The 12,237-nt window shown below is 42.6% G+C and overlaps 1 protein-coding gene across 7 annotated transcripts in view; it reads right to left on the reverse strand.

Moving 5' to 3' along the window:
* Positions 1-12,237, reverse strand: part of LOC128585418 (histone H2B type 2-F) — a 36,751-nt gene that overhangs the window by 12,796 nt on the left and 11,718 nt on the right. The window contains exon 2 of one of the 7 annotated variants that reach the window (XM_053590539.1): positions 11,000-11,092. The exons of 5 other annotated variants lie outside the window; for them this stretch is intronic. In XM_053590539.1, the coding sequence (XP_053446514.1) occupies positions 11,026-11,092 (67 nt within the window). In that variant the 3' untranslated portion in view covers positions 11,000-11,025. Of the gene's footprint in view, positions 1-10,999; positions 11,093-12,237 lie in introns of those variants that run through there. One more of the 7 variants, XR_008380053.1, reaches the window with a different exon arrangement.

Genomic DNA, 12,237 nt, shown 5'->3' on the forward strand with positions numbered 1-12,237 from the left:
AGCTACTCGGGAGGCTGAGGCAGGAGAATCGCCTAAGCCCAGGAGTTGGAGGTTGCTGTGAGCTGTGTGACGCCACAGCACTCTACCAAGGGCAATAAAATGAAACTCTGTCTCTACAAAAAAAAAAAAGACTTTTAGGGTTGGGATGGAATGAATATATTTTGCAGGTAAGAATGACATGTGCCTGTGGCTCAGTGAGTAGGGCACTGGCCCCATATACTGTTGCGTGACCCAAGACGCAAACGAGCAGCAGCTTTGCTGTAGGTATAAACTCGCTCCTGTAATTATTAAGTCAAGAAACAGACTATACACCGTGGGATGGCATATAGCAAAGTTCTTTATTCCAAGTTTAAGTTTTATACTCTTCCAGTCACGTACACACCTAATCCATTATCTATTAGCTGAATTTTAACTTGAAAGGAAATATTTATCATATCAATGTAACCACTTGTGTAGTAAATCCCTTCCTCTAAACAGTGACTAGTTTTCCAAGCAGGGCACAAAGACGAAAGCAGCTATAGGGGAACAGAGTTAATAGAAGAATATCTTCAAGCCTCAGTATGAAGTAACGACTGTGACCTTCCTTCAGGGCAGAGCACCTATAGACCTCTGACAATATGTTGTTAACATATGTCAACCCTCTGGCCCGTATCTCTGAAGAAGGGCGGTATGCCCTTGGATCTCAGGCCCCACGGGGTGTACTGCTTCAGAGAAAAGGCCTAAGGAATTTTACAATTCCAAAAAAACCTAACTCTGTGAGTAACCCAGGGGGGTCCAAGCCTCTTAAGCCTCTGGAAGAAAAGCATGTCATTTTAAACTCACACTGAATTTACTTTGTGTGCTTGATGTAGGATAAGTTTATTTCTAAATATTATCCTACATATACCAAGGGTGGTGGGTTCAAACCCAGCCCCGGCCAAACTGCAACAAAAAAATAGCTGGTTGTGGAGGGGGCCTATAGTCCCAGCTACTCCGGAGGCTGAGCCAAGAGAATAGCGGAAGCCCAAGAGCTGGAGGTTGCTGCGAGCTGTGTGACACCACGGCACTCTACCAAGGGTGGTAAAGTGACACTCTGTCTCTACAAAAAAAAAAAAAAATGACATGAGATTTGGGGGGTCTAAGAATAGACTATATTATGAACCAAATGTGTACCCCTCAAAATTAATATTTGGAAATTGCAATCTTTCATGTGTTTGTATCAGTAACCGGGGCTTTTGGAATGTAATTAAATCAGGGGAGAGGCAGTTCTTCTGAATAGGATTAGGGCTCTTATAAGAAGAGGCATGAAAGCTTCTATTGCTCTCTGCTCTCCATCATGTACATGGAGAAGATGGCTACTTTATAAACCAGGAAATGCTCTCTCCAGACACTGGGTCTGCTGGCACCTAGATCTTTGACTTTCCAGGCCTCCAGAACTGTGAGAAATGTTTCTTGTTTAAGCCATCTAATCTATGGTAATTTGTTACGGTAGCCCAACCAAACTTACCAAGACGATAATATTTCTTATTATTCTTTTGATGTCTGTGGCATCTATAGTAAACATTCCATTTTCTATTTCTTTTATTGGTGATTTGTGAATTATCTTTTGATCAGTCCAGCTAGAGATGTACCAATTTAATGGATATTTAATTACATTTTATTTATTTATTTATTTATTTATTATTTGAAACAGTCTCACTTTGTTGCGCTGAATAGAGTGCTATAGCACATTGAGGCTCACAGCAACCTCAAACTCCTGGGCTCAAGCAATCCACTTGCCTCAACCTCCAGAGTAGCTGGGACTTCAGGCACCTGCCACTATGCCCAGCTCGTTAATTTATATTTTAAAGCTTTAACTAAATCATATTGAGATAATTTTAGATTCACATGCAGTTGTAAAATATAACACAGACAAGTCTCATGTATCCTTTACCCAATTTCTTCCAATGGTAAGAACTTGTAAAATCAGTACTATATCATGAACAGGATATTGATATTTATATAGTAAAGATAAAGAAAATTTCCATCAGGGTGACGCCTGTGGCTCAGTGGGTAGGGCACTGGCCCCATATACCAAGGGTGGCAGGTTCAAGCCCGACCCGGCGAAACGGCAACAAAAAAATAGCCGGGCGTTGTGGCGGGCGCCTGTAGTCCCAGCTACTCGGGAGGCTGAGGCAAGAGAATCGCTTAAGCCCAAGAGCTGGAGGTCGCTGTGAGCTGTGACGTCACAGCACTCTACTGTGGGTGATAAAGGAAGAAGGAGGAGAAGAAGGAGAAGAAGAAAAGAAAATTTCCATAAAAAAAAAAAAGATAAATAAAAGCATGCTGGAAAGTATCAACTGGCTTCCAAGAAAAGTCTCTGCATTTTCACATTCTTGTAAAGGGAAAGCATAGATATTTCATTCACCCATGGCTCAATCTATGCCTGGGTTGCATATTCTGCGTGGTTTCAGAGAGAAGATGAAAAGTTCTTTTACTTCTGACAGACCAACGTTACATCTTCAAGTAAAGGGAATGCGTTGAAGCTAAGTCAGTGTTTTACATTCTCTTGAACAATTTAGAAAAATTGTTTCATTCAAAAAAAGTACTAGATACTGTAAATACGGATTCGTATTTTTTACTTGTTTGCATATGTGCTTGCTGTCACTCACCAATCGTTTCTCTGTTCCTAGTAGGCTGTGTCGACAGATTCTACTATGAATAAACTACTTAACAACCGTCATTAACACAGCCTTTTCCAGCTAAACCGGAGTCTAAAATCTGCCCCAGGCCAACTCAGAACCCAGCGAGGCGCTGGGCGCCAAGCGGGTCCCGCGGCGGGCCGCTGGCGCCACCGTGTGGCTATCTTTGCACACACCTGGCAACCTGCCCGCCGCCGGGGGCCCCAGTCGCCCTTGCGCCCAGCTGTAGCAAATGCCCACTCGCGTGCGTTTTCCCTCAAGTTCCCCCCCCAAACCACGTGAGAAATTGTTTGCTTTCCAAGAATCTGCAGAAATGAGAAATCTAGAGTGGGTCGGCGGCAGCAGGCGGACAGCTCGACTTGCCCCGGTAGGGGAGAAGCGCCCAACTCCTGTTTACCCGGGGCCCACTGGTGTGAGAACTGGGAAACCTCAGACTCCGGGCGGCGCGCAGGGTCCGGGCTCGGGGCGAGTGCCCCAACCTTCTCCGCCTGCTGTGGGAGACGCGAGTAAAAACGCGGCCGGAGGCAGCGGGTGGACAGCGCGGCGGCCGCCTGCCGCCCAGCCCCGCAGACACCTCCCTGCTGGTTCCATCCCCGTCAGAGCCGGGAAGGGATCCTGGCTGGGCACAGTGGACAAGCCAGCGGGCAGAACTCGTCGAGGGCTACCGCACAGTGGATTCGAGAACGTGGGGTTTCACCACAAGGCTGCAAGGCTTAGGACAAGATTCCAGGGCTGAAAAGGAGGCGGGGAAGGGAGCTGATGCGGCCAGCAGGGGAGAATCATGGACCGGGCTTGGGTGGGTGGTAGGGCTGTCTTCGTCCCCAGACTCGACAGAGGCAATACCCAAGGCCCACTGGACCTACGGAGGCTTCTCCTGCGAGGGTCTTGGACCTATCCTGTAATCCCCAGGACTTCCAAGTCTAAGCACAACCAACCCAACAGTTATGGAGCACAACAGGGAGCCAGTTGGGAGGGTGAGTCATTGCTCCCCTCCGAGATCGGTATGGAGCATCCTAAGCAGTCTGACTACAGGAGCTTCACCAATTTCAGAACACTCAGATTCCTAGCTTGAAAAGGAATCCCTGAAGTGGACCAACCCATTTAGGGTAAAACAAAAATAGTTGAGTCTATTCTGGGTCTTTCTTGCCTAAGTGCCTTTAGGATTTAAGAATTTTCCCGGGAAGAACATACCATGCTCATGGACGGAAAGAATCAACATTGTTAAAATGTCTATACTTCCCAAAGCAATATACCTATTCAATGCCATTCCTATCAAAATACCAACATCGTACTTTCAAGAGTTGGAAAAAATGATTTCTGCGTTTTGTATGGAACCGGAAAAAACCCCGTATAGCTAAGGCAGTTCTTAGTAATAAAAATAAAGCTGGGGGCATCAGCATACCAGATTTTAGTCTGTACTACAAAGCCCTAGTGGTCAAGACGGCATGGTATTGGCACAAAAACAGAAACATAGACACTTGGAATGGAATTGAAAACCAAGAAATGAAACTAACATCTTACAACCACCTAATCTTCCATAAACCAAACAAGAACATACCTTGGGGGAAAGACTCCCTATTCAATAAATGGAGAACTGGATGTCTACATGTAAAAGACTAAAACTGGACCCACACCTTTCCCCACTCACAAAAATTGATTCAAAATGGATAAAGGACTTAAATTTAAGGCATGAAACAATAAAAATCCTCCAAGAAAGCATAGGAAAAACACTGGAAGATATTGGCCTGGGGAAAGACTTCATGAAGAAGACTGCCATGGCAATTGCAACAACAACAAAAATAAACAAATGGGACTTCATTAAACTGAAAAGCTTCTGTACAGCTAAGGAGACAATAACCAAAGCAAAGAGACAACCTACACAATGGGAAAGGATATTTAACATTTTTAATCAGACAAAAGCTTGATAACCTGGATCTATAGAGAACTCAAATTAATCCACATGAAAAAAGCCAACAATTCCATATATCTATGGGCAAGAGACATGAATAGAACTTTCTCTAAAGATGACAGATGAATGGCTAACAAACACATGAAAAAATGTTCATCATCTCTATGTATTAGAGAAATGCAAATCAAAACAACCCTGAGATATCATCTAACCCCAGTGAGAATGGCCCACATCACAAAATCTCAAAACTGCAGATGCTGGCGTGGATGTGGAGAGAAGGGAACACTTTTACACTGCTGGTGGGACTGCAAACTAGTACAACCTTTCTGGAAGGAAGTATGGAGAAACCTCAAAGCACTCAAGCTAGACCTCCCATTTGATCCTGCAATCCCATTACTGGGCATCTACCCAGAAGGAAAGAAATCCTTTTATCATAAGGACACTTGTACTAGACTGTTTATTGCAGCTCAATTTACAATCGCCAAAATGTGGAAACAGCCTGAATGCCCACCAACCCAGGAATGGATTAACAAGCTGTGGTATATGTATACCATGGAATACTATTCAGCCATTAAAAAAAATGGAGACTTTACATCCTTCGTATTAACCTGGATGGAAGTGGAAGACATTATTCTTAGCAAAGCATCACAAGACTGGAGAAGCATGAATCCTATGTACTCAATTTTGATATGAGGACAATTAATGACAATTAAGGTTATGGGGGGGGAGCAGAGAGAGGGATGGAGGGGGGGTGGGGCCTTGGTGTGTGTCACACTTTATGGGGGCAGGACATGATTGCAGGAGGGACTTTGCCTGACAATTGCAATCAGTGTAACCTGGCTTATTGTACCCTCAATGAATCCCCAACAATAAAAAATAAATAAATTTAAAAAAGAAAAAAACAAATATATAAACTGCTTTTTAACATTTTTAAAAAATTAGAGTACAAAAGAATAGTACATGTTGTTTGATTAATACTTAAAAAAAATAAAAGCAATGTATGTATAAAAAAAAAAGAATTTTTCCTAGGAGGAGCTAAGGATTAGCCAGACGTGCCCAGCCGATTCCAGCCCTGATAGCCAGACAGCATGTTGGAGACAGACAACACCACGTACAACACCCTGGGCTGCAGAGGGACAAAAGTAGAAACTAGGAAACCAGTTAGGGGCCCAGATGATAGGTAACGGTAGCTTAGCCTAGCATGGTAGTCGTGGAGCTATTGACCACTCACATCTGGAATATATGTTGTAGGAAGTATCAACAAAACTTTCTTATTGATTAGATGTAGGGAACAACTATATTTTAGCCAGAGCAATAAACATTTCATTGACTGAACCGGAAAAGAACAAGTTGATAGAGCAGAGGAATAGGGGTAGCAAGAAGCAAAAGTTTTGTATTAGATAAAGAGTCCCATTAGACATTTTAGTGCAACTATTGAAAAAGCAATGATGTATGAGTTTAGCCAGGGACAAATGCTGAACTAGAAATAAAAAATCGACAATCATCATACAGTATGTGTGGTATTTAGAGCCCTGGGACTAGAAGAGACAATGTACAGAAATAAAACAGAGAAGAGTCTAAGTCTGAGCCTTGAAGCATGCCAAGTTTTAGAGGTTGTGTAGAAGAGATGGCAACAAAGGATATTGATAAAGAGTGGCCAGGGGGGCGGCACCTGTGGCTCAGTCGGTGGGGCGCCGGCCCCATGTACTGAGGGTGGAGGGTTCAAACCCAGCCCCGGCCAAACTGCAACCAAAAAATAGCCGGGCGTTGTGGCGGGCGCCTGTAGTCCCAGCTGCTCGGGAGGCTGAGGCAGGAGAATCGCTTAAGCCCAGGAGTTGGAGGTTGCTGTGAGCTGTGTGGGGCCATGGCACTCTGCAGAGGGCCATAAAGTGAGACTCTGTCTCTACAAAAAAAAAAAAAAAAAAAAGAGTGGCCAGGGAAGAAGGAAGAAAACAAAGAAGAAAATGTCTCAAGAAAGTGTCATCAGCCAGTGTGGGGGCTCAGGCCTGTAATCCTAGCACTCTGGGAGGCTGAGGTGGGCATGGCGGATCTCCTGAGCTAACAGATTTGAGACCTGCCATAGCCAGAGTGGGACTTCATCTCTGAAAATAGCTGGGCATTGTGGCAAGTGCCTCTAGTGCCAGCTATTTGGGAGGCTGAGGCAGGAGAATTGCTTGAGCCCAAGAGTTTGAGGCTTCTGTGAGCTATGACCTCCATGACACTCTGACAAGAGTCTCTGACAAGTGAGACTCTGTCCCCCAAGCCCTCAAAACAGTGTGATCAACTGTCATATTGTGAGAAGACTATTGGATCTGGAGTGGAATTGCCACTGGATCTGGAGTAAAGAATTAAACCTGTAGTTGGGGTTTAGTGCTTATAATTTTTCTCCCTAGAAATGTTGTTAGAGTTATTCCTAGATCTGTCATTTTTGTGTTATTGCAATGGTATTGTTAAATCTTAAGAAGTGATTATTATCAGAATCATAGCTATAATACAAACTTTTAAGACTTTAAAAGAGAGAGGATACCTGGGAAGAGTGAGGTCTAGGAGAGCAAAGGTTCTCTCAAGGAGACCCCAAAGATACACCTACAGGGCCCTCTCCGTGGTGACTTAGCTCTTAGGAAGTTGTAGAATTAACTTCCTGGGACCTGGAAATTTCCATTTCTGTGAAATCCTGTAGTTCTGTGGGGGCTAGAACAACTTTTCCCACTTGATTTAAACTGACCAATGAGAAAGGTACCTGTGGGTTGGAATTTTTTGACTGGAGATAAAAAGGGAAAGTCCAAGCCAGTGGAGAGCATGGCCATTTTGAACTGGTCTGTGCCCTTAGCTCTGCCAGCTAAATAAAAGCCTTCTTCCTCTTAAGTACAGTGTTTGGGTGTCCTTTTCTTTATTTCTTTTTTTGGTTTTGAGACAGTCTCATTTTGTCGGCCTCAGTAGAGTGCTGTGGCGTCATAGCTCACAGCAACCTCAAACTCCTGGGCTTACGTGATTCTCTTGCCTCAGCCTCCCAAGTAGCTGGGACTACAGGTGCCTGCCATGCCACAATGCCAGGCTATTTTTTTGTTGCAGTTGTCATTGTTGTTTATCTACCCAGGCCAGTTTCAAACCCACCAGCCTGGGTGTATGCGGCTGGCACCATAACCACTGTGCTATGGGCACCAAGTCTGAGCAAAATTTTAAACATTTATTTTTCTCTCTCCTTGATTTCTCCAAAATTTAAAAACCATTTGTAAGTATTCTTAATTTCTGATAATATAGCTATTTGCATAAGATCAATAAGAATCTGTTTTGTTCTGTAGGACACAATGAAAGGCACTGGTTATTTTACCAAGGCTTTGACTGGAATAGCATTTTCAGAGGTGTCCAGACTGTATTAAGGGATTAAGGTTGACTTTATAAGGCCAATAAAAAGCCCTTGAAAAACACTAGCCAAACACCCCATCAATAATATTTCCTATCTACAGTGAGTAAAGAATGTCATTTTCTGACAGGTCTGAGAATCACAATTTGCTTTGAGACCTCAAGAGAAGAGGATTTACCCAATGCATATGGGTATCTAATGGCACAGATGAAATCTGGGCTCATGGAAGGCTTTCACATCTAACCTGATATTCCTTATAGAAGATTCTAGCAAAGCCAATTTTTAAAGAAAGAAAAGCCTAGATGGCTAATAATTATTCTTGCTGCACTTTACGCAAATAATGAGACCCAGTATACTGAAAGTATAGTTTATTTTGTCAATTAAATTAGTTCTGCTATAATTTGTGAGAAATTAGAGAAATGGATCAAAAGGGAAAAAAAAAACTGTGGCCCACCTGTATTAGATTCCAGCCTTGTCTGCAATGCCAGCTCATAAAATGAGACATAGCTGTTAAATTGAACTGATTTATTAAATGGGGCTAAGAAACTAGCCAAATAATAAAGAATTATATATAGTAGTTATATTTGCTCTGAAGTCTTAAGTCTTAACAAAAGTCACCTGTTGGCTACACTGGGAAAATTTGTGCTGTATTAAACCCTATCTGCTGTGTCTATATAGATACCTCAGGAGAAATTAGAACTTGAATAAGAATTTCCTAGTAAGTGATATGGCTACAACACGGCCTCATAAGTAGCCCCACACCCAGCTGATGTTCAGGAATATTCACTTAAATTGCCCAGGACTTTGGATCAGTTCTACAGGAACTCTTAAAACTAGATATTATCTTAAGAACTGTACTAAAACTATAAATAAGAAAATTAATGTTCTCATTGTGCAAACCTTAACCTTGAAATCCAGAACTTGTAAATATTTGTAGGTGACTGCTAAATGATTTCATACTCTTACCCTGGACCCAACCTTGACATCGTCCCTGTCAATGTAGAAAAGCCAGAAAGCCACAAACATATGCAAGGTGGCTGAGGTCATGCAGAGCAAGATAAAAGCGCTGGGGATTTCCATGAAAGACTGTGTAAAACATATAGACTGGACAAACCATAGTATGAATCCACAAAGGTGGGGAGAAAAAGGGCCAACTGAATACAAATTCAACCAACCAAAAGCCTTAAAGAAGCTAAAGGAAAAACTGCAGGCAGCCCTGGTGCTAGGCCTCCCTGACCTGGCCAAGCTTTTTGAACTGTATGTATCAGAAAGACCTTTTTTTTTTTTTTTTTTGTGGTTTTTGGCCAGGGCTGGGTTTGAACCCGCCACCTCTGGCATATGGGACTGCGCCCTACTCCTTGATCCACAGGCGTCACCCTATGTATCAGAAAGAAATTGAACAGCTGAAGGAATGCTCACCCAGAATGTAAAATCTTGGGCAAGACCAGTTGCTTATCTCTCTAAGCAACTTGACAGGGTCTTGAAATGATAGCCCCTGTGCCTAAGAACACTTGCAGACACTGCCATGCTAATGCAAGAGGCTGATAAATTGACTTTGGAACAAAACTCAAGTGTCTGGGTACCATACACAGTGGTCACTCTTATAAACACCAAAGGGCACCATTGGTTGACCAACTCATGCCTCACCAAATATCAAAGCTTACTGTGTAAAAATCCAAGAGGATTTAGAGGTTGTATGCATGAGGCATACACTTAGAATAGGAAAAAAAAAAAAAAGGAAAGGAAACTAGGAAGTTTCTCAGGAGATACTTCTACATTCCCCTCTTGGCCACCCTTGCCAAGAAAGTCAGACAGCATTGTGTGACATGCAACCAACACAATGCTAAACAGGGACCATCCCTGCTGCGTGAAATACAGTCCTACAGGGAAGCCCCTTTTGACAATGTGTAAATAGTCTATACTGAGTTATCCAGATGTGGAGGAAACCAGTATTTACTAGTTTTAGTCTGTCCATACTCAGGATAGATAGAAGTCTTCCCCACCAGGCCTGAAGTAGTAAAAGCGTTGCCCAGAGAGATAATTCCATGGTTTAGATCTGACGACAGACCAGCCTTTGTAACAGAGATAGTGCAAATGACAGCTAAAGCCTCAAATTTCACCCAGAAACTGCTTGTAGCATATAGGCCTCAAAGCTCGGGCAGGGTAGAGAGCATGAACAGAGCCATAAAAGCAGGAATTGGCAACTCTGCCAGGAAACAAAGGTTAATTAGATACAGGCCTTTCCACTGGTCTTGTTCAATATTAAATGTACCCATTCTAAGAGGTCAGGGTACTCCCATTATGAAATAATGTATAAAGGGCCTCTATCAATCCTCTGCAATTTATCAAAGATTCCTAAAAGAACTAGGAGAGACTAAATTGAATGGCAGTTAGAAGCCCTAGGAAGAGAAGCAAAGAAGAACTCCACTTGGGTAATTAACCATGTTCTGTTTAGTTTTTTGTGTCTGTATACCCTTTCTCTCTAGGGGACCAAGTCCCCCTCAAACCAAGGTAGAAGGGACCCTACACTGATATCCAGACCACACCCACAGCAGTGAAGGTGGAAGGGATCCTTGCTTGAACCCATCACAGCAGGCTGAAGAGAGCTTCACTACCACCATGGGAAGCAAAAACAGATCCAGCCAATCCCTGCAAGGTAACTTTTGAGGCAGTCAACAGCCCTGCTCCAGCCACATACTGGGAGTTGGCTAGTCAATGCACAGCTGAGGCCTGTGGAAATTCCTCTTGGGACTTGTCTTAATTGGTCTTTGGACTTTAGGAAAGAGGGAAGAGAAATGTAATCTGTGCACCCACATCACTAAAACATGACATGACTCTTTTATAGCTGTTATGCTATAATGTGAAGGGAACTTGCACTCACAATCTGATATAATACTCAATATGTGACACAGAGAAAGGTAAAAAATCATATGTATGTTACAAGCCCCCCACCAAGGTACAATTAAGGCCTGGATAGAGGGCCTGAGAGAAGTCATAGTCTCTGAACTCTGAATGCTGGTCCAGACCAGGGAAATAGGAAAGCCCAGTCAGGTGACTTTGAAATACCTTATAAACAGGATGGCGCCTGTGGCTCAACGGAGTAGGGCACCAGCCCCATATGCCTGAGGTGGCGGGTTCAAACCCAGCCCTGGCCAAAAACTGCAAAAAAAAAAAAAAAAAGAAAGAAATACCTTATAAACATACAAAACTTGACATTATAAGAAATCTCCTTGTATACCATAATTCGAAATTCTTTTCAATGCTCAGGATCCTTTTTCCAACACTTAGAACTTAGGAAATTGAAAGAGTAATCATGAATCTCTACATAATAATGGAATAAGAGTTCAACATCACCATGCAGGCATTGGGCACACTTCAAGCAGAGGTTGATAGCCTAGCATCTGTAATATATAATTCAAAATTGCCACATCCTGCATGCTTTGATGGCTCAACAAGGAGCTTGTGCTGTTATTGGGGGAAAAAAATGTTTTTACGTAAATCAATCAGGCAAATAAAGATTGATCTACATCTTTTAAAGGACAAGATAAATATTCATCATCAAATTAATGAAATGAAACCATTCTATTGGACTAACCTATTCCCAGGAATGGGAAACTGGTTTAATGGGGTATGGGGAAATGTGCTTAGATCTGTTCTTTTCTATTTATTCATTCTCATCCTAATTTATGTTCTTGTATCTCTTTTCAAGCGTCTTATTACCAATAACCTGTTTTCACTCTCCACAGTTACCAACTCAGCTCTTAATATGTGAAACTTCTAGGGAAGTTCCAGGTAAGGGGAATGAAGGAGATAAGGAAATTTCACTCCAAAATATGATTCCTTGGTATAAAGAATATTTTTTTTCTTTTTTTTTTTATTGTTGGGAATTCATTGAGGGTACATAAAGAATATTTTTATATCAATACCATGCGCTAAGCAATTACGCCACAGGAGTACTCATAAAGAATATTTTTAATTAAATTTTAATTAAAGGCCATTCGTGATCAGAAAGCATTGGAAGAGGGCTCAGTGCCTATAGCTCAACATCTAGAGTGCCAGCCACATATACCAGAGCTGGCAGGTTTGAACCCAGCCTGGGCCTGCCAAACAACAATGACAACAACAACAACAAAATAGCCGGGTGTTGTGGCGGGTGCCTGTAGTACCAGCTACTTGGGAGGCTGAGGCAAGAGAATTGCTTAAGCCCAAGAGTTTGAGGTTGCTGTGAGCTGTGACACCACAGCACTCTACCAAGGAGGTGACATAGTGAGACTGTCTCAAAAAAAAAAAAGAAAGAAAGAAAG

This window comes from Nycticebus coucang, chromosome 5 (assembly GCF_027406575.1).
Source record: "Nycticebus coucang isolate mNycCou1 chromosome 5, mNycCou1.pri, whole genome shotgun sequence".
In the NCBI taxonomy this organism is placed as follows: Eukaryota; Metazoa; Chordata; class Mammalia; order Primates; family Lorisidae; genus Nycticebus; species Nycticebus coucang.